The sequence below is a fragment of the Muscardinus avellanarius genome (assembly GCF_963383645.1).
Source record: "Muscardinus avellanarius genome assembly, chromosome: 10".
NCBI lineage: Eukaryota > Metazoa > Chordata > Mammalia > Rodentia > Gliridae > Muscardinus > Muscardinus avellanarius.
The window spans coordinates 105,093,170-105,117,793 of NC_137796.1; the positions used below are offsets into that span (position 1 = coordinate 105,093,170).

Genomic DNA, 24,624 nt, shown 5'->3' on the forward strand with positions numbered 1-24,624 from the left:
AAAGAGTAGGGACTGAACCATCTTGATTTCTTTTTGTGTACACAAAGATTCCACTGGAGACATATATGAAGGAAAAAGTCCAACACTGGAAACCCAAAGGTAATCAACTTATTATTCCCTTAAAAGGATTTGTAGAATGACTTAAAGAGACCAATGGTCTCTCTCTCATATTGTATTTAAAGTTGAAACACAAACCATATGAGTTGGAAGAAGCCTCATTCTTTCTTTTTATTGGTACACTAGAGTCATACATCTTAATGGGATACACGATGACGGAGGCATACATGCCCACATCTCTTATTTAGCTCTTCTCAGCTCCCCCCTCCATCTTGTCATTTTTGGTTTACTGATTGACTTTGATATCTTTATGGGCATAACTCAGGTACAATAGGGAATTTTCCTTTTCCTTGATTCCCACATGCTGGTCTCTGTGTGGACTGGGAGATTATAGTTGATGGTGATTTATTTTTCTTTCCATGATTAAAGTGTGTTTGAAGAAAAAACAGATCAGGTAGCTCTGAAATGGAAAAAAAAAAAAAGGGCAAGAATGAGTTTGGGCTGTCAGATCCTGACAATCACGCTTTAAATAAGGAAATCAGGGACACTTAACAGAAGTGGACACTGAGGTTCAGAGAAGACAGGCAATTTGTTAAATGTTCTTTTGTGGGAATTACACTCACCTCACTTACAGAATTCAAGTTAGTTGCACAAATTGAAAGCAAGTTGAGTTTCTTTACCAAAATCCCACCCGAGGCATTGCATTCAGAACTTTTCCCCTCCCAGAGAGGAGTTGAGGATGCAAACCTGTGGATGGGGACAGGATGTGTCTAACCCAGAGCTGCAAATCCCAAGCCAATGCCAAGAGATAAGTGGCTGGTCCATGGAGACAGAGAGAGGCCGGCATCCGGCCAGGGATGCTCTAGGCTCCTGCTTCAGCCATCATTGCTGGTCACCATTTTGAGGAGAAAGGGTTTCAATCAACATTTATGGGGTTAAGTCTGGCCATCAGTCGCACTTAGTTCTGAGACCCAGACCAGTGTGTTTCTCAGACAAGCAGTGTCTCCATCACTATGTTGGAGCTAATGATAATTCACATCCCACAGGGTTTCAGTGGAGACATTAAAGCCACCATATTAAATGCTTCCTGTAAGTCAAAAAGAACTTAGATACACGATGTCTCTTGATTCACACAAAACCCTGTGATACTGGGACTTCTATCCCCATTTTATAAATGAGAGGAGTAAGGAGCAGAACAAGTTAATTCTCAACAATCTGAGCGAGATTTTAAAACCTTGTTTGTCTGATTCTACAGCCCTTGCTTTGGCCATCAAATTCCATCCCCTTTTTAATAAAATTCTACAGTGTGGATGGCTGAGATCACACAGTGCTATGGGAGGTAGAGGATTTATTTAAGACACATAAAGAGTTTGGTTTTCCTATATAATTTCTAATAATAAAAACAAAATCTCTATTAGTTTTCAACCTCTGTTGGCCCCAAGCCTAGCATAGTATAGACATTATCGTATTCCATGCTCATCATTACCCTAAGCAGTAGATACAAGAATTCATTTTATTTATTTATTTATTTATTTATTTATTTATTTATTTATTTTTATGTATGAGAAAAGTGAGGATCAGAGACATGAATTAATTAAACATGGTCGTCCAGCCACTTCATGTCTGTGAGGGATTATAAGTAACTTATGTAAAACATCTAGGACCTGGGAGATAATAGGAAGAGCTTAGCAAATGGGCACGATTATGTATGCAAAGTACAATCTAGCTCTCTCACTGACAATTATTAGGGATGGCTGTTTAGTTTCCTTTTGATTTGTGCATATTGAGTGGATTTCTAGAAGCCTGTTGACAGTTTTTTTCTCTTTGCAGAAGAGCTGGGTTTAAAGTCTAAAGACAAACATCGTCAAGGACCGTGGCCAGTTTGTTTTCTTTGGAGTGCCACGCAGTGGGGTGAATATGGAAACTTAAACCATTGAGCAAGTCTTGGCCAGAGAACTGCTTTCGGTTCTTCACACATTTGCTGTGACCTCTGGGCCAAGTTATTTGAAGGAACATCTGGTTAATGCTCAGAAAAATTGTAAAGATTTCTCCTTTATCTTTGTGTGACTCTGCCGTGAAGGTCAAATGAACAGAGACATTAAACAGCAACTTGTAACCCCTAAAGGGCTTTATACACTGTAGGACTTTTATATTTTTATCTACGTAATGACATACAGCTTCCTTTCTTTGTTTTGTTCTTTCTCTTTTTTTCCTCTTTCTTTCTTTCTTTCTTTCTTTCTTTCTTTCTTTCTTTCTTCCTTTCTTCCTTTCTTCCTTTCTTCCTTTCTTCCTGTAGTACTTGGGATGAACCCAGGGACATTCTACCTCTGAGCTACACCTCCAGCCCTATTTTTCTTTTTTATTTTGAAACAGGGTCTCACTAAGTTGTGGAGGGCCTCACTGAGTAGCTGAGACTATCCACGAACCCGGATCCTCCCGTCTCAGCCTCCCAAGTACTGTGATTACAAGCATGCACTGCCACTGCACCTGGCTTAACATACTGTTTTCTGAATAGGATGTTCTAGTGAGTCTGTTGATTGGAATTTCTTTATTTCTTTTTTCTTCTGTTTCTTTTCATCTTTTTCCAATAGAGCTTCTTAGCCAATTGAGCACTGAAAAGTCATGCTATGCATAAGAATCCAAGAATACTTGGGTTACATTTATCATTATAAAATTAATAATATGCATTCATTGTCCAGAACCTCAAAGTAGCAAATGGAAATAAAAATGATTTCCAGCCCTTCAGATTTATTTGGTAGAACTAAAATAACACCAGGCTGCTTTTTTGGCAGGACCTTCTTCTCTGTGCATAGAATTATATTAATAGGCAATATCAGCTCTGTCTAAAATAGAGAGCAGTAAGGGAAAAGCAGATCTATCTCCTCTTAGAGGAAAAAAAGCAAACGCCCTTCTTATGTGTCATGTTGGCAGACAAGCTCTGGGCCTGAAATTATGATAAATCAATGTTTGATCTTGTTCTAGCTTGTCCTGGAATTGCATTCAAGAGTTAACCTTGACCTTATGAGGACCTGCACATTGTGGGTGGAAAGGAACCTTCACTAAATGCTTTTTATGGGCTGGCATCTTGCTGAGTGGTTCACTTACATGAGTCAGTAGACTCCTCCCCAGACCCCTGTAGATAGTGAAGTACCTCTCACTGGCTAAACAGTGATGGATTGTATGGCAGATGAGATAGTAAGTGCTTTACAGTCCTTCCTTAATTTCATTTTCCCAAGCATTATATGACATAATGGCTCTTCTTATGCCCACTTTACAGATGAGGGAGGTGGGGCCCACGAGGTGAAATTAGCTAAGGTAACATGGCTGGTAAATACCAGAGCTGGGTACTCAGGCTCAAGTTTAACCAACTCCAAAATCCGTGTCATTTCCAGAGCCTATGATGAGAACAGTTGATGGTAGATGTCGGGGGTTGTGGTTGTGTGGTCTTGTTGGTTCTTTGATTTATTGTTTACTTATCTAACAAGCTTTGCAGACGCTGGGCTGAGTGTAAGGTATATAATAGAAGCCAGTTCTGGCCCCATGAGCCCACTGTGGCAGACGGATGAGCAAGCAGGCACCTAGATGATACTTGGCAAGGTGAGCACAGATGAGGACACCTGGCCAGTTTTGTAGATTGGGGACTGCTCCCAGAAGAGCTACACTCTACCTTGAATTCTGGAAGACAGATAGAGGACACCTTGCAGCAGGTAGGAAGGAGACTCCGTGTAGAGTGAGTAGTGCATGCACTGAAGCCCAGCACTGAGAGGAGCTCCATGTACCCCGAAGCCTGTGATGAGCTCTGTGTGACTCACGAGTCAGTGTAGGGATAGGGTAGAATAAAGAGCTGGCTGTCAGAAAGGGAGCCGCTCTGACAGCCGTAGGAGCTTGGCAAGGGGCCAGGTCATTTATACCAGGACACTGAGATGTTCACTCTATGCCAGCTGTAGGGCTTCAAGCGGGATGGTGGGAGGATTAGGTAGCAGGGGTATTTAGAGAGCTGTCCTCGGCCACTGCTTTGAGGATGGGCTGAAGAGAAAAGTGACACAAAAGCAGGGAGACTTGTTGAGAAGGTACATAAAGGCCAGTGAGGGCCAGAGAGCCATGCTGCGGTGGTGGTCACGAGCCAGAAAAGATGTGAATGGTGAGAAGTGCCCCAACATTAGATTGACCAGAGCTTAGTGGTTGAGTTATTTTGAGCAGAGGAGAGAGGGATGAAGATTCATTTGGGCATTATTCCCAGCAATGGGATCTCAAGAACCCATATTTCACAAATGGTAAAGAAACATGGTTTTCATTTGTTTTATGTTTGTTTTATGGTGGGAGGCAAGAGATGAGTCAACTCTAAGCCTGTTGAGATTGGGGTTTCCTGAGGCTGCAGAGAGATGCTGGTAAAAGGCAGTCAGATCTACATGCTGTCAAAATAGAGATGATAACTAAGACTAGGAAAAATAGGGCCAGGGACAGGAGGGAGCCTAAAGGCACATGAGACACGCCCAGCAAAAGAGGAGCTAGTATCAACCCAGGAGGCAGGAAGGATAGTAATGGCCTAGAGCAAACACACAAGAAAAGTGGGAATGACCCCCATGTCAAAGGCAGCAGAGACTTCTTGTGCCATGTCCTGTTAGACTTAGCAGAGAGAACGCCCCTGCAGAGTGGATGGGGGCCAGTTTTAGAGGAGCGGCGACTGCAGGGGAGGACTGTCCCCCACACACGTGCTGGGATTACTGTTGGGCTAGAGAAGAGATGCCTCTCTCATTCCTGAAGAAGAGGGGAAGGAGGCCACGTGCGCAGAGGCAGGTGAGCTTGCGGATTATGTGGGTGGTCCATATAATCTGAAATAAGAGACAGCTCCCTTGACTGGAAGTGAGGGTGGAGCTGGCAGTCCCACAGCCTGGTGGGCAGGTGTGAAGGTTTGAAATAGTTTCTAGGGAATGAGGGAGATACAATTAGGGGAGGAAAAGAGGGAGAGAAAGAGACAGAGAGAGAGGGGGAGGGAGAGGGAGAGGAAGAGAGAGAGAGAGGAGAGAGAATGAATCATCCCTAGCTACAGAGGGAGTCCTTAAGATTGAAATGACATTAATCTATGCAGTTATGTGAAAGTGTCCACCTGTACCTGTAATGTTACAGGTGAGCAAGTGGTTACCTTGACTCAGAGCTAGGGACAGCAGTGCCACAGATGTATGACAAGAGGACAGAGAAGGAACAGGATCATTGTGGGTATGGGGGAAGAACCCTGTCGATAGGCTAGGTGACGAGGTCTTCATTGGAATGTAGGAGACAAGAGACATGAAGCAGATTGATTGGGAGGAAATAGAGGGGTCCAGGGCCCCAGCAGCCCAAATGACATTGCAGAAGATATGTGAGAATTGCCTACTGAGCCTGGGGATTTTATGAATTTAGAATCATTGAAAATCAAGCCTTTCTAAGTGAGTTTCTCCCATGGGAATGGGTGGCTAGAGAGGGCTGGCGGTGATCAAGTGGAGAAATGGCCAAAACGTTGACCCCTAAATCCAACCAGATAGTCCTACAACTCCAAGCGTATTTATGGGGGAAATGAAATCACTTATTTGCAAATGGGATAAGGTCAATATGAGGGAGTCATAAAGAGCAGCTATACACAGGTGAAGTCACCAGCATTATCCCTGCAGGTCAGCCCGTCACTGAGGACCACAAAGGCCAGTCATAAACTAAAACTAGCAACCAAGTTTCAGTAGAATACAAAGACTTCAGTCCAGTGTCTGAGGGCTTAGTGTCTCAAAGAATCCCTTTACTAACCTTTCTCTGTCATCCCTTTCGGATATTATTTGACTCATTGAGTTGTGACAAGTCCTTGGTTCACATTCACATCCCCAAAGCCCCACTTTTAAGCTTGAAGCGACAAAAAGTCCTTTCTTTCCACTCTCATTTCCCGGCTCCTTTGCATATGACACAACTCCCCTTGACTGCCATGCGTTTCACGATCTCTTCCTTCTTTATCGGGTCTTCTCTCACTTCTGATGCACCTCTGCATCTATCTCACCTTCCAGCCCTTGTCATTTCCTATTTTAGAGTGCCGTTCATCTTCATAGTACTGTATTGGACCTTCCTTCCTGAGCAGCTCACCACCAGGGACTCAGAGCAGGAGTTTGGAGATGCTTTCATGTAAAGGGCTAGCTTGCCCATATTTTAGGCTTGGTGGCAAGTGCCCAACTCAGCTGCTGTAGTACGAAAGCTGTGCAGGGAACACATAAGAAAATAAACATGGCTGTGTTCCAATCAGACTTCTTTTATGGGCACAGATTCAAAGCTCATATAACTTTCATGTGTCACAAAGACTATTATATCAGTTTCTCAACCATTTGAAAACGGGAAACCCAGCTGGGCACGGTGGTGCGTGTCTGTGATCCTAGTACTTGGGAGATAGAGACAGGAAGATCACAGGTTTGAGGCCAGCTTCTGCAACAGAGTGAGACTCTTAGAAACCTAATGAGACCCTGTTTCAATATAAAAATAAAAATAGGGCTGTAGAATGCCCCCGGGTTCAATCCTCAGTACCAAAAAAAAAAAAAAAATAGAAGAAAAGAAATGAAAACTCATACTTAGCTGATGGGCAATACAGAAACATTGGGTCCCTGGGCCAAAGTTTGCTGACATGACTCACTCTTGTGTCACCAGTGTTAGAAGAACTAAGAGCCCACAAGAAGCACCTGAGCATTTGTTGATTAAATGTGAAAGCCAGTGAATCCATGTCATCTAGCCCTAAGTGAATGAAAACTTGAGAGAGCGCTGCTTGCTGTCTCTAATACTCAGAGTGATCAGGAATCGTCGGCATCTCCCTGTGGCTACAGTTTGTGCGAATCTGGAAAACTTTGATTTAGCAAAGGTGACACAGCTCATCAGCATCATATTTGAACTTGGGTCTTCTGATTCCAAGTGTAGGATTTTTTTTTCCAACTGTGTAGTTTACTGGTATAATTTGGCAGGTAACACAAGGCTCCAAGCTGCCTGGTAGGTTCTCCCTCCAAGTAGCTCCGTAGCATGCTGGAATTATCTATTTATATCTTAGATAAGGATAAATGGTTTGGGTGAAATTGGATTGATGGCTGAGGGCTACTTAGGCTGGGTTTTCTGAAATAGCTAGTCTCACCTGGCCCATCCTATGAGGACTCTCACCTTCCACCTGTCTTCTAACAGTCATGTTTTTAACAGTTGCCAAAGCTATGGGTAAGCTCATTCCTATTTCCTCACCCTTAAATCTTCTGTTGACTTTAATATTTCAAAGGCTCTTCTTGCTGGCATACTTTAGGGCTCAGGAAAGCTTGGAGCAAAGCTGTTTGGGGCCAGAGAAGAGCAAAGAAAAATGACAGTCAAAATACCATAATATCTGAGGAGAATTGAAATTCTGATCATTGTGCATTTCATGAGAGCAGTGGAGTTCACTTATGCACAAGGGCTTTGGTTAACATCCTTGTAATAACTAGCAAGGCCTCAGGCACCAACCCTTGGCTCGGCCTTTCCTTTGGAAGGGGAAAATGTCCATCGCAAAGATTTAAATTTATTATTGTGTCCCAGATATAGAAGCACAAAGACCCATCGGAGACCTGCCACTAAGTTCCAAACACTTCGGCATTCACAAGCCAATAACTTTTCACTGGCAAGGGGATGAAATGCTTTTCAAGTGATCGATACCCCCAGGTCCTATAACCTTATTTTAAAACTCCGCAGACACTGTCAAGGAGGTTAACTTGGAATGTTCCAGGCCAAGATACAAATGGAGTTGGCTCTTTTACATAATGCCGAGTGAGGAAATCCATCTGCTTTGAGCCTGCTACATCCCTCAAGTCAGGTTTGGGGCACTGAAACCTCCTGCTTTCTCCGTCTACAATATGAGTACCTGGAACTCATCGCCTTTTGCAAATGATCACACTTTCAGACCAAAATTTTATCATTTTTTAAGGTTTCCATTTTTTAAAATGTTGTCATACCTGTATTCGTGCTCAGCCTTATGATTTTCAGGCCCTGAAGAATGAACTTATCTTCCCAACAAATGAAAGGTCCCCTCTGATATCATCCAGGATAAAAGCATGCCCCCCTTGCCCGATTTCTAACTCATTGGCAGCTCTGCCAAGGGAACAGAGATGCTAAATAGTGTCCAGGTAAATACTCCCCCAAAGAGCTATTTGCTCTGCCAGATTGCAAATGGCATTTCATTTATTTTACAATTGGAAGCTATGCTGATCCTTGAAATTTACCCAGAAAAAGTACATTAGAAGGTCAAAAGAAAAACCTCTTACCCTATTTCTAAGTAGTCTTTGTGGAGGTGTTAAACATCATAAGAATTATTACTGTCATTGTAACTGAAGACTGACCTCAGGTCAAATTCTCATTCAGTATTATGTGCTTAACTTCTCACACCCCACTTCCAGGTTCTGCAATTCGATTGGCCCATTTTTATTTGCATCTCTGTCTGAATTGGTTTTTATTTTGCAGAGCTATACACATTCTGGTTTTCTTCTTCAGGCAAGTTTCTGTTCGGGTTTTGATAATAACAGATGTGGCCCACGTGAACAGAACCCTGTTGTCTGACCGTCAGCATGCACCACACGGGGCAGAGGGACGGTAGAATCCTGGCTTCCGAGGCCCTTTATGTAATGGATGGAGCTCACCACAGAGGGGAAAAAGAAGTCTAATCAGCTGTTCAAGCCTTAATTACATTCCTCTTGGTTGCAATCCCCAAATTACCTAATTGTCACGCAGTTCACATTTGAGCAGTTGATCCCCCCCCCCCCGATCTAGTATTCTAAGCGCCTTTCGGATGTCTGTGTTAGCAATGGTAGAATTCCACCCCAAGGCTACAAAGCAGGGCTCACGAACAACTCTACTGTTAGAAGTGTATTCTGTGGTGGAATTCAGATCCTTAGAAGAATTAATTCACAAGCAAATGGGAAATAAAACTGTCATGCATGAAGGCAGAGTGCAGGGCCACCTCTGGCTGCTCTCTCCCCTCCTGCTGTACTTCACAGGCAAAGAAAGCTTCGTTTCTTCCCAAAGGGGAAAAGCTGCCTGCATTAAAAGCCAGAACCCAGTGCCTCAGCTCCCAGGCTGTCACTCTGACCATTGCAGGGTGCTAATTCTTTTCTTCCCAGTTGAATATTCCCTCAACAAAGCAAATTGCTCACCTTTATCTTGGTATTTCCCATACTGAATATGCTGCCCACCCCCGAAATATCAAGCAATGCGGATGGCCCCGGGCTCTGAAATCTGATGCCTGGAGCTTGGATTCCAAGTCCACGCTCTTGCTACTTGATCTTGGGCAAGTCACGTAAGTTCTGTTTTCCAATTTGTAAAATGGGGTCCTAACGGTCCTTTTCCTTACAGGATTGTGAGGGCAACATGAGAAAACACCTGCAAGGGTGATTGCAGCCCCTCAGTGAAGCCAGTGACTATACTTCCTAACTATTCAATAATCATTATTACAGCCCGTGGAGGACTGACTGCTAACAGAAGTTACACAATGAAGGACTCCCAAGAGTGTGTTCAAAAAATTAATTAGTGATTATGAAAGCTCCTCTTTTATTTTCCGCTGATTTTTCAAGTCTCTGATGTTATATCATTTCAATGTGGAATCAAAGAGGAGAAAGAAAACACTATTAACTGCTTAGCTAATTAGTAGAACACATCACTTTTAAGAGCACACAAAGAATTAAAGTAAGCCAAATAAAAAGGACTTCCATATTCATCCTTGGGGACCTGGGTACAGAGGAACTCTGGAGGACTCGGGATTACACAGGAACTCCTGAAGAACATGGCGGCTCACTGCTCCAAAATATTTCACTTTTAAATTTAAATTTAAAACCTGAACAAGCATCGGGCTGTTCTTTTGTGGGCTGAACCTCAGGAGAATGGACGCAGATATGTGGGTTGTTCGTGGAAACCATGAAGATCAGAACACATCTCCGTGAATCACTAGATCAGTGCTGGGTTCTAAGACAGTTGAAGCCGTTACCCGTAAAGATATCAGACTATTCTGAGAGCAGTTATAATGGGGAGAAAAAAAATTCAACTGCTCCAGTGTGAGCTGTGTAACAATTAGGCAATTTTGAAATTTCAACTGAGAGGAATTTAATTAAGGCTCTAATAGCTGATTAAACTCATTTAGAGCTGCTGGCCATTGCTGCTGGTTACGTAAGGAACCCAGGAAGAAACATCTCCATCTTATTCTCAGGATGCATTTAATCCTGCCCATAGCCAAAGGTGTGAACCTCCTGGTGCTTCTCAGAATAGAGCCCCTCGGCCACCGTGACCTAGGATGCTGGTTGACAAACCAAGATCCCAGGCTGCATCCTGATGCGCTGACTCTGATACTGCAAACGCGCATATCTGCATCCTTCATCAGCAGCCCAGAAGGGGTTCTTATTCATGCTAAAGGTTTCATGATCTCAGCATCCTCAATAGCTGCACCTCAGACAGCACATTCAAAAGAAGCTGGTACTTTCTGACAGTCTCTGAAAAGCAGTTGTCAGTTTCGCTCTGCCTGTGGCCGCGGCCCCTCCACAGCTCTGATGACACAGGAGGTTTGAGCCAGCCATACCTGCCCCTCGGCAGTTTCTTTGTAGAACCTCGCTTGCATACCCCATGCAAGAGAAACTCAGATCCACAGTTGACCTTTGGTTTCATAACAATAGCTGCTATAGATGAGCTTGCTTTCTTTATTGGTGCATTGTAACCATACATCGTGAAGTTCCGAGCGATAGACATACGTGCACACTGCGTTCCCCAAGGGCCTCTCCACTCCGTCTCCCTCTCCCTCTCCCGTGTACAGTAGTGAAGTGGGCACTGATAATTTGGGGTAAGTGCACCAGGATTTTAACTCAGATACGAGTTACGAAGCATCACTGAATTCAGCTGCAAGGGGCAGGGCACACATCCACACGATATTAACCCAGGACAGTGGCTCAGAGACGTTTGTTTTAGTTTCCAGATGGATCAAGTTGAGGTCTGCTTTGGGTCCCAAGGGGCAACTCCAGGCACAGAACTCGTTAGGTGTCAACCCGCTGTCTGTCGGCCCGGTGCACCGCGTGCGCGTAGAGAGGCTTGGAAGCGACGCTAATCAGTGGTGCTCCTTTGGCTCAATATGGACGTGAAATCATTTCACATCTCCTTCACGGCCCTCCTCTCGTATCCTTTGCAAGACTCTGTTGCAGGTGGAGAGCAGTTGGCCTCCAGCTCACTTTGTTTTTTGTCTTTCACTTCATCTTCCTGAAGAGTTAATTACTCATATCTTCTCTAGCGTGTTAGTAAATCACAGCTTATTATCTGGAGTGAAATGTTCTCTGATGTTTTGCACCCGTGAAGTGTTTGTTTTGAAGCCTTTTTCCTCTTTGCTGATGAAACCGCCCGGTGAGCTAACTGGGCCGCTCAGGCCGGAGCCCAGGCCGCGCACGCACGCTGCCGTCGTCGTCGGTTTTAATAAATTTCCTCCCCGATTTTTAATTATGCAATCCCCATTGTCTTGTCTCCAAGGAGAGGAGCTGGGTAAACAGGCAACTGTCCTCTTTTAACTTCGAATTCTAAGTAAAAATTGATGGTACGCTGTGGTCAGGATGGAGTTCAATTCAGCAAATATTTACTGAACTGGCTGTGGTGCTGAGCAGCCTACCACATCCGACGTGGGTCACGTGGTCCAGGAGACTGGCCAGCCAGGGGAGTCAGCCAAGCTCTAGTTCAGGGACAACGGGGCCCTCACGCTCCACCCCTGGACGATGGGTCGGCCTCTGTGTTCTGTTGGTCTGGCTACGATGTGGTCTCATGAATTCATGCTACTTTGACTGACTCTCTGTCACCCAGGTTCATGCACCTGCCTCCTAACCCGCTCTGCCTTCAGAATCTTTTAGCCACAGCCCCTTTCTCTGCACTGCATTAGTAGGCAGTGTTCTAAATGACTTCTCCCAAGCAGGGAGTGACTTTTCTGATTAGAAATCTTCCATCTTTTTCCCCTGCACAAATACTTCCGGTGCCCATTGGCTAGAGGCAAGGCTTAAGAGGACACACGCCAGCTCTCCTGGTCAGCTACCCATTTAGAAGCATCGCCTACAGGAAGCATCTTTCGATTCTCTTGCAGAGTAGGGAGCACTCTTTTTCCACGACACCCTGAACTTTGTGCCCTCATAGAGCACTTACCTCTTTTTTATTGCTACTGAACTTCAACTTCTCCTCTCCAACCTGACTGGAATCTCTGAAGACAGGGACTGTCCTCTCTGGGGTTACGTCCCCCCACTGTAGCTGCCGGGGCCTCCTGTGGCTCCTGGCACCATGTGAATCACCGAATGCACACACGTTAAGTTCATGAAGGAACAGGTGAGGGGAAAAGAGAATGTGCTAGAGGCTCAGAAGATACAACAAGGAGTTCCAGCTGGAGAAATGGGCTCCATGGGGGACTGACATTTCGGCTGGACCTGAAAAGATCGGGTAGGATTTCAGCAGGTGGAGATGGCGGAGAGGAATTCCAGGTGCTAGCAGTAGTGGAAGCACAGGCAGGGTAGTGGGTGTCCTTCAGGATGGGTTGGAAGAAAAGCACACATGTTGTAGCTTAGTATCGTGTGTGTGTGTGTAAGACTGTGCAGTATGTGTGTGTATTATGAATCTAGGTAGGATATATATGTAGGCATGTGTTCATAGATTGCATATAGAAGTATAGATGCTTAAGTTTATGTAGGTGGGCAGGTGTTCAGTAGCAAGTGTGTGTCGAAATATGTATGCATGAAGGCAGATGTGAATGTATTTTAGTCAGGAAGAATGTATAGGGTGTGAGAGAGAGAGGAGGGAGTGGAAGATTGATTGGCCCTGAAATGTATAGAAGGGCTTTCATGTAAGGGGATTTGAGTCAGCTTGAGTCCTGGAGGCAGCGGGAGTCACAGAAGGATCGGAGCCGGTAGAGCCATGGTTTTAGGGGGTGGCTTTGGCAGTCAGAAGACCAGTTATGAGGTTATTTTTAATTGTCTCTTGTAAGCATTTCATAAATAGATCAAATAAGATCAAACACTCATACCCCTTTGAAAGAAGAGCCACACACAACGTCTATTAACCTGGTTTCTTCCAGTCTTTTGCTGCCTCCATGACAGCTCTTGGAATTTATCCAGACATGAAGAGGTAGATATTAATGTGAGACACGGAGTTTTTGGAGATGAAATTATCTCCGCTCTGAGAAAACACTGGCTGAACATTTCAATAAGCAATCACTGCCCTTTCACAAAACACTGTCTAGGAGCTGAAGAGCTTCCCCAAAGCACCACATTTGAATTTTTATTAATAAGAACCAATTTAAAAAATCATGACGAAGTTAATTTTGCCTTTTTCTATCTCTTTTTGCAAAATCACCTTTCTCCATCAGAGGGCAATTATCTTTCTTTGTCTTCCAAACTTCAGTATATTTGCTGAAAACACTCAAAGGTTTATCACCAAAATTCAGTTTATTTTGAAGGTAAAGTTGTTTTTTATTTTCTCCCACACATAACCTCTTTGAGTGAGCTGGGGACTTTTAAAATACAAAAAAATAATTCATGGTAGAGATAATAAAAAAAAACATCATGTACATAACTTTCTCTTGTGTATGGACATCTATAAGTATTAAAATAGTGCTAAGAATGGGGCCTGCATATTAAAGGTGCCCAGTGAACGTCTCCTTTTCTTGTTAGAGGAGCTGAAGCAATGCCCTCTGTCTCTATTCTTCTCATCTTTTTATCTGAGCTCAGTATTCATTCTCTGACGTAGGCCCTGTCATGACCACTGTATCCCGGTAGTCCCACCTACATTCTTGGGAAGCCTCTGATTGGCTCAGTTTTGGTCTCACGTACACGGCTGGGCCAATGGCTGTGGCTAGAGCAACTCCATAAGCTGGTTTCTCAAGTCAGGGACAGGTAGCTGCTCTTGAAACTGCAAGCGGCATCTTCCAAGGGGAAAGTTAACAAGCTAAGGAAGTGGATGACGGACAGGCCAAACCACGAGCACTTTATGGAGTTAAGGCACGAGGAATGGGGTCGGATTGTGGGGTTAGGCAGTGATTGCCTTCTGGATCCAGTGGGCCTTTGCCATATCTCTTTCTCCCCGAGTCAGCCTGGGGCTGGAACTTTTGCCAGGATATAAGGTGTACTGTGCGTAATGACAGCTCTGAAGATTCTGCTGGTTGAATGGTCTTTGCCTTACTTTACGCGGTCTTGGGATCTCAGGAGCCATGTCTGCAAGGAAGGAAGGGCCTTGGAGATGCAGTCATATGACCGTGGCTCAATGGATAGAAGCGCTGTGTACGTAGTGGGCAAGTGCCTTTGGATTCAGACGCCCCCTTGGTGTAACTCGATTCCTCTGATCCACCACCTACCTGTTGTGTGCGTTGGGGAAAATCACCTAATCCCTCTGTGCTTCAGTTCCCTGAACTGTGAGATTGGTGTTGTAGTCCTTCCCATGTAGTATTTGGGGGGATTGGACTAAGTGGTGAGGTCTGCACCTGTACTGACTGCACAGATGTGCTAAAAAATGACCTGGTAAGCCAGGCGTGGTGGCGCACGCTTGTAATCCCAGCAGTCAGGAGGCTGAGACCAAAGGATCACAGTTCGCAGCCAACCTCAGCTACTTAGTGAGGCCCTTTGCAACTCAGTGAGACTCTGTTTCAAAAATAAAGAATAAAAAAATAGGGCTGAGAGTGTGGCTTAGAGATAGAATGTCCCTGGGTTCCATCCCCAGTACTGCAAAAAAAAAAAAAAAAAAAAAAAATCTGTTTGTCCTTAGAGTAACAGAGATAGATGCCAAGTTCTAGATTACTAGGGAAGACAAGAGTGATTTTACCGGTAAGGTGATACCTGACCTCCATCTTAAATGCTAACAAAAACACAGTAGCAATGGCTCAGCTGCTGTGCATGTTAGGGGCCTTGCTAGGTGTGTGCTCTGCATATGCTGCATGTTTTTTGGCTCATTCGCATCTCCCTGTGGCCCATAAAATGCTTCATGCAGCCGGGCGTGGTCGGCACGCTTGTAATCCCCGTGCTTGGGAGGCGGAGACAGGAGGATCGCGCAGGTTCGAAGCCAGCCACACTAGCTTAAGAGACCCTGTTTCCAAATAAAAATATAAAAAAAATAGTTCTGGGAGTGTAGCCCAGAGGTAGAAGGGCTTCCAGGAACCCCAGTACCACCAAAAAAAATGCTGTATGCATTTTAAAAATGGGGAAAGTGGAGCTCAGAGAGGTTCAATGGCTTTCCCAAAGCTGCCCAGCCAGTAGGTGAAGCCAGTGTGAACTCCTAGTTCTTCTATTTGACCTCTAAAGCCGTCCTCTTACCCATGGAACTACCCAGCCTCTCTTGAAGGTTTTGTTTGGGTTTTGAGAGAAAAAGGGTTGGTGCAACATACTCCAAAAGAAAGAAAGAGCTGGTGGATCTTTTTAGCCATTGGTGAAACGATGGTTTACTGTCTGGCCTGCAGCTGTCTGAGCTCCAAGAAGACAAAAGTTCTTCTGTTCTGTACACTCTTATTTCTAAGCTGGCGTCAGCATACAGTAGGTGTTCAATAAATCTATGTTGACTGAATGAAGAACTCAACATTAAAAAAAAAAATAGGGACATTCCACCTCTAAGCTATATCCCCAGCCCTTTATTATTTTTTGTGAGTTAGCTTTTTTTTTTTTTTTAAACAGGGTCTCATTAGGTTGCTGAGAATATTGCTAAATTCCTGAGGCTTCCCTGGAACCTGTGATCCTTCTGTCTCAGCCTCCCAAGTACTGGGATTCCAGGCTTGCACCACCATGCCCACTAGCATACTCGTTTGACCCAACTCCTCTACCAGTCTCCCTGTGACTATAAGTGAGGTATCACCGAAGACAGACAATTTTGCAATTAGCTATGTTGGATATTTCTTCGCAGCCAGTAGAAATTTGCCAGCCCAAATGATGAGGTCCTGTCAGGGAGCGAGGACCCCATTCCCTCCTTCCCCTAACACTTTCTGGTGCCAGTATCTGGATTCTCTTTAAGGGCCCAAGATTCATTTCTGGTGATGTGTATGTTGCAGGAGGAGAGGTGAGCGGGTCACGTCAGCACAGACAGGCCTGTGCTTGGCATTTAGCTTTTCAGACGAGGTGTTTTCCTGGAGGTCACTATTACAAATAAAACACTGACCTGTGGTGTCAGGCAATCGCGCGTGGGAGCAGGAAGAAGAGCGAGAGCGCAGCGTGGCGGCATCTTCCTCCTGGCACGGATGTGAATAGCGCCAATAAGCTGTCAAATAGAATTAAGGTTCAAGACATAAGGCCTTCAATTTGATTTTACCGCAACGCCGACTGCTGCTCTGGGGGAATACAATCGATTCTATTTTGACAGGTCTTGATGTCCGCTAAGCAGGAACGGTCTCCACTCTGTGCAGATTAATAAAAGTTCAACTTAATTTGCAACTTAAATGGAGCCTTATCCGGGATTTTGAAGTGATGCTTCGGATTCCATTACCAGCTCTGTCCCTCCTGTGTTGTCTCTTCCCCCAAGTTCTTGGTTCTGTTTGGCTCATTAACAGCGTCACTTGTCCCCTTTCCTCTCTTGTCCTCCTCTGTGCCAAAAAGAGAAAATGCGGAGTGACCACTCTGTGCCTCGTGCTGTGCTTTCTCTCTTTGTGTCTGATTTGATTCGCATGCCATCCATAGGAAGCAGGCAAAATCGTGCCTGTATCACAGAAGAGAAAACAGAAGCACTAGGGTTAGGAGCTTGCGTAGAGCTGGGCATGATGGTGCGTGCCTGCAATCCCAGTACTTGGGAGGCTGAGACAGGAGGATTGCAGATTTGAGGAAAGCCTCAACAATCTAGCAAAACTTGCAGCAATCTAGCGAGACCCTGTTTCCAAATAAACAAACAAACAATTTAGAAGGCTCAGAGGTAAAATGCCACTGGGTTTATCCCCCAGTACCAAAAAAAGAAAGAGCTTGCTTAGAGTTGTAAAGCTTGTCAGCAACAGAGATGGACATTCAAACCTACACTTCTGGGATTTGAAAAGCCCATGCTGTTTCCATGACATCAGTGGTCCCAAACTCTGGCAGAGCATTTGGAGCACTTGGGGGGATGTAATAATGCTTGGGGAGCACCCCTTCGCACACACGTTCAGCCTGCGGAGGGGCCTGGGAGGCAGAGTGGCACAATATTCGCTTTTCTCTTTTCCCTCTTTATTCTTAGCATCCAAGTGGATGCACGTGTTGAAATATGTAACCAAAACGTTTGCCTTACGGCTGCTGGAGGCAGCGAGCCGGTCTCGAGGTCCTGGCACAGGAAGCACAGGTGTGTCCTTGTGTCTCCCATGCAGGTCGGCAAGTGGGAGAACCAGACCCTGAGCCTGAGGCACGCCGTGTGGCCCCGGTACAAGTCCTTCTCTGACTGCGAGCCGGACGACAACCACCTGAGCATCGTCACCCTGGAGGAAGCCCCCTTTGTCATCGTGGAAGACATAGACCCGCTGACCGAGACGTGTGTGAGGAACACCGTGCCCTGCCGGAAGTTTGTCAAGATCAAGTGAGTGGGGGGAATGCTCGGTGCTGAACTCGGTCAGTGCTTCTCAGTAGCGCCTCAGCCGCGTGGTGGCGCACACTTTAATCCCAGGACTGGGGATGCTGAGACAGAAGGATCTCAGGTTCGCAGCCGGCCTCGGCTACTCAGTGAGGCCCTTCGCAACTTACCGAGACCCTGTTTCAAAATAAACAATAAAATAGGGCTGGGCGTGTAGCTCAGAGATAGAATGCCCCTGGGTTTCATCCCCAGTACTGCCCCCCCCCCCAAAAATAGCATGCCTCACAGAAATAATAGTATCCAATTCAACCATAAAACATAAAAATAATCCAGGTGGAATATCACACACCTGTATTCTCAGTACTTGAGAGGCTGAGACAAGAAAATCACAGGTTCAAGGATAGCCTCAGCAACTTAAGTGGGCTCTTAGCAACTTAGGGAGACCCTGTTTCAAAATAAAAATAAATTAAAAATGGGTTTGGAGTGCAGCTTGGAGGTAGAGCACCTCGGGATTCAATCCCAGTGCCCCCTACCACACACATAATATAAACTATGACCGCTGTAAGCGCATACTAATAAATCAAAAGAGTTGAATGCCTGGAGATGCACAGAGTTTGCATTTGTTTAATTTCAATGGCCATAAGATGTGCATGGTTTTGCCCCTGGGAAATGGATAAAACTGAATTATAGGAAATTAAGAGACCTGCTGGAGGCTATCCGACACCTGATGGGCAGGGCAGGGCTCAGAGCCTGGGGGGCGGACTCTGCCGCCCTGTCCTTAACTACCAGACGGCACTAATCCTCCTCCTGACACTCTCCTTAAGTAATGATTACTTTTTTCTTTTATTCTGGCCGTCGTCTTCATTTTCCCCTTCCCCAGCACATTCTTCTTCCTTCCATCTCTTATACTTCCCAGACCCACACTTTTGAAAGACGTTCGAGAGCTTCTCTTTGGCTGGAGCTGGGTGCATACCGGGCAGGTGAAACCTGGCTTCCGCCGACTCTCCGCCTGGCCCGCAGCAAGCAAGCTCTGTGTCTGTTGCAGTCCCCCTTGTTATGTCTCCAGGAAGAGCCCGCACTGTGGACGAAGGGTCCTCCTTACTCTACAAACCCTTTGGGGACTCAGAAAGCTCCATGGCCAAGTACACTCATGGGGAAGCCCTGATCTTTCCTAACGCAAACATAGCAAAAATACCACTCACATGAGGGATCTCTGTGGACGAAAAAAAAATTTTTTTTCTGAATACTTTCTGAGGATATCCTTTTTCTATTTTCTTTCTTTGTGGTATTAAGGATTGAGCCCAGAGGCATTCTACTTCCATGCTATACCCCCAAGCATTTTTTGTGGTTGTTGTTTGGAAACAGAGTCTTGCTAAGTTGCTGAGGCTAGTCTTGAATCTGTGATCCTCCTGTCTCAATCTCCCAAGTCCTGGGATTACAGGCATGTGCCACCGTGCCCAGACAATCCTAACTTCTCTTTCAAGTTTAGCCACTGCCTCCTCTGCCTACACCCACAGCTATGGATAATCTCCATGTCTGCCCTTACTGACTCTTTATCGTTGATAATTTCTCTGTTGTCCTTCCCCCTGGATGACGAGCTGCCTAAATATGGCTCATTAATCTTTGCAGTCTCAGTTACAAGTACAGAGAACAATATGTCAAGGTCTGTTGAATGAATAAGTGAGGAGTGGATACTTTAACTCCCTCGCTCCAAAATTAGTCATTTCTGCCCAGGATGCTTGGGATCTACACACACACACACACACACACACACACACACACACACAATCAATCAATCAATCAATCAATCAATTGTTATGTGCAAAGAGGCACATTCTGGTGTGGGAAAAAAAATGGTTACCCACAAGGCAAGCCATTCTGGAGGCAAAATTCTGAATAGATCATGAAGGAAATAAAAATAAATATGTCCCTGCTAAATAGGCTTCCCCATCAGTGTCCCCTGCCCTGATAAGCAGAGGTCTGGGTTCCCCTCTCGTGGGAATGAGGAGGAGGCCTGCCCAGGAAGGAGAAGCAGGCAGCCTCACTGTAGAGATGTGATATTTTAATATTTTTGCCAAATTCCTCTACATAGATACTGTTAGAAATAAAATGGTAAAAAAGATAATCAACTACAGGCTTACCTATCTATTTAAATACAGTTAATGTGTTAGACCAGTCCTGGGTACCAGAGAAACACTAGTATACAAAGGAGACTATAGACAAAGATCTGGTGGTAGACACAGTTAGAGAACAGCTCAGCCAGTGAAGAAAAGAACAATTTCATGCTCTTATGAGCCTTGGACAAAGAGAGAAATAGGGTGGTGTGATAAAAAAAAAGTACATGGGGCTTGAGGAGCTGCATTAGCCCACCCAGGTAGGGATTACGGTGCTGTATAAAGGAGCCAGGCACCCGAGTTCTGAGAGAAGAGCCTTTCAGGTAGAGGGAACGGAAGGCTCAAGGACCCAGGGAAGGAAAGATTGCAGTAAGCGGGGGAAACCAAAGGATGGAGGTTCAGAGCCGGGCGGGCATCCCTTGAGCAGAGGTTGGTCAGCTTCAGAAAGCAGAGTGTCTGGTACCGAGCACAGAGTACGAGGTGGGCAGGACACCTCTCGCATGGTCACGATAGCCTCTGTGTTTCAATAGGGCCAATCAAGAGGAGCTTCTTGTACTTCACAGGCAGTAAGACGGGCTTAAGATCTTTAAAATCAACAGCCTTGGAGCTGGAATGGAAACAAGGAGATCACCGAGTCCCGAGGCACCTGAGTAGGGAGGAAAATGAGCCCAGATCAATTATTCTCTTCAAGAGAATGGACTCTTTGCTACTGGAATCTATAAATAGCTTAACACGTGCAAATCCACATCTTTGGTTCCTGTGGAGGAGATGCTAGCTGTTCCACGTGGGGACCTGAGTTGTTTACTGTGCCTGTGTGTCTCTGTGAAATTAAAATCTTTGGCTTACCCAAGATCAATAGAAAATTATTAGGATCCGCTAATCCCTGCATTAACACAGATTTGATCGATCACGTTTCCCAATGTTAAAGGCTTGCAACAGGCCGATGGGTCACAAAAGATCCCTGTTAGACAACGACGTTGTGTTTGTTTTCTTGGCACTTCTCTCCCAGGGAGAGCGCTTTGCTTCTCACTTACAGCAAAGGGTAGGGTCTGGCGGGCACACATCTGTCTGCTCAAAAGCCTGATCAGCTGTGAAGTCGTCCTTTCCTTCTAGTCTGTTAGTTGGGTATTAACAGGCACTGAGAGGAATCTGGGAAAAGTTTGGCCCGATCTCTAGGGGAAAATGGCCACACTGTCAATAACTCTTAAACTGTCTACTTAGAGGTGGGAAGAAAGAGAGGACATTTATCTGTAAATGCTTATATTACTGCCTTTGTTCCTCTATTTTATTTACCCTTTCCAACCATCCTAGAAAGTAAGTATCAGCTTTCTCAATTTAGGAACGTGCATACTGAGATCCTCAGAGTGATGAGACTTAACCTGAGTTTCCATGATTGACAGGAGCCAACCCAAGATCTGGACACAGCTAGGACATTTTTAACTTATTTCTAACCTCCTCCAGGACTCTTGAGTGGGTGAGGGATGGGGCTGTCATAGAAGCAAAAGGGAAGAGAGGGAGAGGGAGAGGGAGAGGGAGAGGGAAGGGGAGAGAGAGAGAGAGAGAGAGAGAGAGAGAGAGAGAGAGAGAGAGAGAGAGAGAGAGAGAGAAATGAACAGAGCTGCATAGGAAGTGTCGATGCATGATGTATAGTCTCCAGGAAAAAAGAGAGAGAAGTTGATTTTGACACATCATTCAGAGCCACATACACCCAAAAGGAAATGGTATCCAGACACACAAACAATTTACTGTCTCCTAGAACACATTTCTATCATGTTTATGGTGGTTTTAACTCTACCCTGACCAGCTCTTCTCTGGGTAATTGATGGGAACAGGGCAGGTGTCTACCTCCCATTATTATAAAGTGTTGAGTTCTCTAAATATTGTTTGCAAACATATACAGAGCTGGCTTCTTCCCACCTCCAAGCTAGGAGTACAGTTGAGAGCAGGTCACCTGGTCTCCAGGTCAGAGAGCAACATCTCCCGGGGGTCTTAACAGATAGCAACAAGCTGGTTGAGCAGAAATCAGGGGTCGGATAGGAAGGCATAACAGTAGAAACAGTGATTCAGGGTGGACGATAGTGCTCCTGAGATTAAGGAAAGGGTTTTAAAAAACATGTCACTTAAAAGTACTTCCAGCCAGACGTGGTGGTGCACACTTGTAATCCCAGCATATGGGAGGCTGAGACTAGAGGATCAAGGTTCACAGACAGCCTCAGCTACTTAGTGAGGCCCTTTGCAACTCAGTGAGACCCTGTTTCAAAATAAAGAATAAAAATAGGGCAGGGGGTGTAGCTCCAAGTAGAATTCCCCTGGGTTCAATCCCCAGTTCCACACACACAAAAAAGAAAGCCATTTCCATAAATTCAATGTTTCTTCAAATCTGCCCACATTCATGGATATGTATGTAAATATACAGCCACGTTGCTTGGTGTGTATGTGTGCCCTATTATATACATAGCACATAATCACTAAATAATTTAGGGGGAAAATCCCAAAATTTTCCCACCATTCCTAATAGCTCTGCTTCCTATTTCACTGTTTTTTACCCATATAAGTCATAAGAAACTCTGCTTTTATATAGCTCCAAATATTGTTTGTACTGGTACATAATCTACATTTTTCATCTGACATGAAAATGTATCTTATATTACGATGTTGGATTTTTTTCATTAAACATCATTTTGCCATTCAGTTAACTGTTCATTGTATAGTTGTGTCAAAATCAGAACACCCAGGCAGAGCATGTATCTTATGACATGCATGGCTCAAAAAATTTGAGCTAATGGGACCCACTGGTGCAAGGGGGAGCCCAGCACTTTGTACGAAGAGGCCTGCATCTTCCTACAGGACCAGTGTAGGTATTTTTCTGCTGTTTGGTTTAGGGAGGCCAATGTTTTGTTTATTTATTTATGTATTTATGTATTTATTTATTTATTTATTTATTTATTTATTTATGTTGTACTGGGGATGGAACCCGGGGTCATTCTACCTCCAAGCTATGCCCACAGCCCTATTTTTTATTCTATATTTTTGAAACAGGGTCTCACTGAATTGCAGAGGGCCTCACTAAGTAGCTGAGGCTGGCTGAGAACCCCGATCCTCCTGTCTCAGCCTCCCAAATGCCGGGATTACAAGTGTGCGCCACCACTCCACAGTCTTCATTTATTTATGATTTGCACGGATGTCAGATGAATAAAGAAGGTGGCAGCTGGTGTAAAGCAGGAATTCTAACCTTGGTAGATTATTAAAGATCCTTTAAGATGGCAAGATTCTTTGTAAGATGTGAAAGGGTGTGTAACCAATGAGGAGGTGAACATAAATAGGCTTCTTCCTGATCAGAGACCCATCGCCCATTAAACGTCTACATTTTATTGCGTGTAGGTAGGTAGGGGAAGCTTTATGAATGAGCCCCCATGTGACAGTTGGCTCTATCAGAAAAGGTCAAGTCCAGCCCAGCGTGGTTCCACACGCCTATAATTCCAGTTCTTGGGAGGCTGAGACAGGAGTATCACAGGTGCGAGGCCAGCCCCTACAACTCAGAGAGATTGTCTCAAAGTAAAAAGTAAAGAGGACCGGGGAAGGAGCTCAGAGTTAGAATGCCCCACGTATAAAAAAAAGAGGTCAAGTCCACAGATTCAAGTACAGGGTGGAACCCAGGTCTCCTGAGTCTTAGGAGTTTTCTAAGTACTATCACATCTCCCCTCGGGTTTCAAGACTTTATAAGCATTGGAAGCGAAATCCTCTGTCAGTGGAGAATTTGACATCATCCTTTCTCCATTTTCCAGTAAGTCTTTATGATTAATTTTGGATCGTATGAGTAAACTAAGCGCCTGTGTGTGTTACAAGAGTTTGTATGAGGGTATTTGTAACAATATATAGCCCACCTGTTTAATAAGGCACAGACAGTACCTCATGCAGAGAAACATCCTGGAAGACAAGCCAACAGCTCATGCCCAGCATTTAGCAGAGTGTCAATAACAATCAATAGCAATCGATAGTGATAGTAGTAGTAACAGCAAACAATAGCTGTTGTCCTGTTAGCTACTGTCATGAAGAACACTTTCCCCTGTCACTGTCATGAACTCACCGTGTCTCCTTGGGAGAAGTAGTCACCTGCCATTTCCCACTGGAGAAATAGAAGAGCAGGGCTCACCAAGCGTCCTAAGGGCGCTAACACTCCGTGGTCTTGGTTCTGTCTTCGCAGCAACTCCACCAACGAGGGGATGAACGTGAAGAAGTGCTGCAAGGGCTTCTGCATCGACATCCTGAAGAAGCTCTCCAGGACCGTCAAGTTCACCTACGACCTCTACCTGGTGACCAACGGAAAGCACGGCAAGAAAGTGAACAACGTGTGGAACGGCATGATCGGCGAAGTCAGTCGCCTTCTGTCCTCGGGCTCCCGTCCCCACTGAGGGCCCCGGGGGCGCGGGGAGGAGGGAGTCACACTCTCTCTCTCTCTCTCTCTGCCTTCCCTCCAGGTGGTCTACCAGCGAGCCGTCATGGCGGTTGGCTCGCTCACCATCAACGAGGAGCGTTCGGAAGTGGTGGACTTCTCCGTGCCCTTCGTGGAGACGGGGATCAGCGTCATGGTCTCCAGGAGCAACGGCACCGTCTCCCCTTCGGCTTTTCTAGGTCGGTGAGCCTCGGGGTGACTCTCACTTTCCACGAGGAATTACAGGTTTTCTTTCTTGTTGACTCAGAGAACAGAGCCAGTCTGGACCTCGTCCAGTTCTGTCTGATCAGATCAGTATACTTCATAGCACGTGGCATCTGAATTACTCAAATGCATTCTCCCTCCCCAGTTCACATTGCTTGTTCATTTATTTATTAATTTATGTAGTGGTAATGAGGATTGAACCCAGAGGTGTTCTACTTCTGAGAAACATCCCACGCCCTCCTTTATTATTATTATTATTTTTTTCATTTTGAAACCAGGACTCACTAAGTTGCT

At 45.1% G+C, this 24,624-nt stretch overlaps 1 protein-coding gene across 1 annotated transcript in view; it reads left to right on the plus strand.

Moving 5' to 3' along the window:
• The window catches only part of GRIN2A (glutamate ionotropic receptor NMDA type subunit 2A), a gene marked incomplete at both ends in the record, with an annotated part of 411,861 nt that overhangs the window by 306,426 nt on the left and 80,811 nt on the right, over nt 1-24,624 (plus strand). The window contains 3 exons of the mRNA XM_080704218.1: nt 17,360-17,565; nt 23,878-24,046; nt 24,152-24,305. Coding sequence (XP_080560344.1) covers nt 17,360-17,565; nt 23,878-24,046; nt 24,152-24,305 — 529 coding nt within the window. The remainder of the gene's footprint in view (nt 1-17,359; nt 17,566-23,877; nt 24,047-24,151; nt 24,306-24,624) is intronic.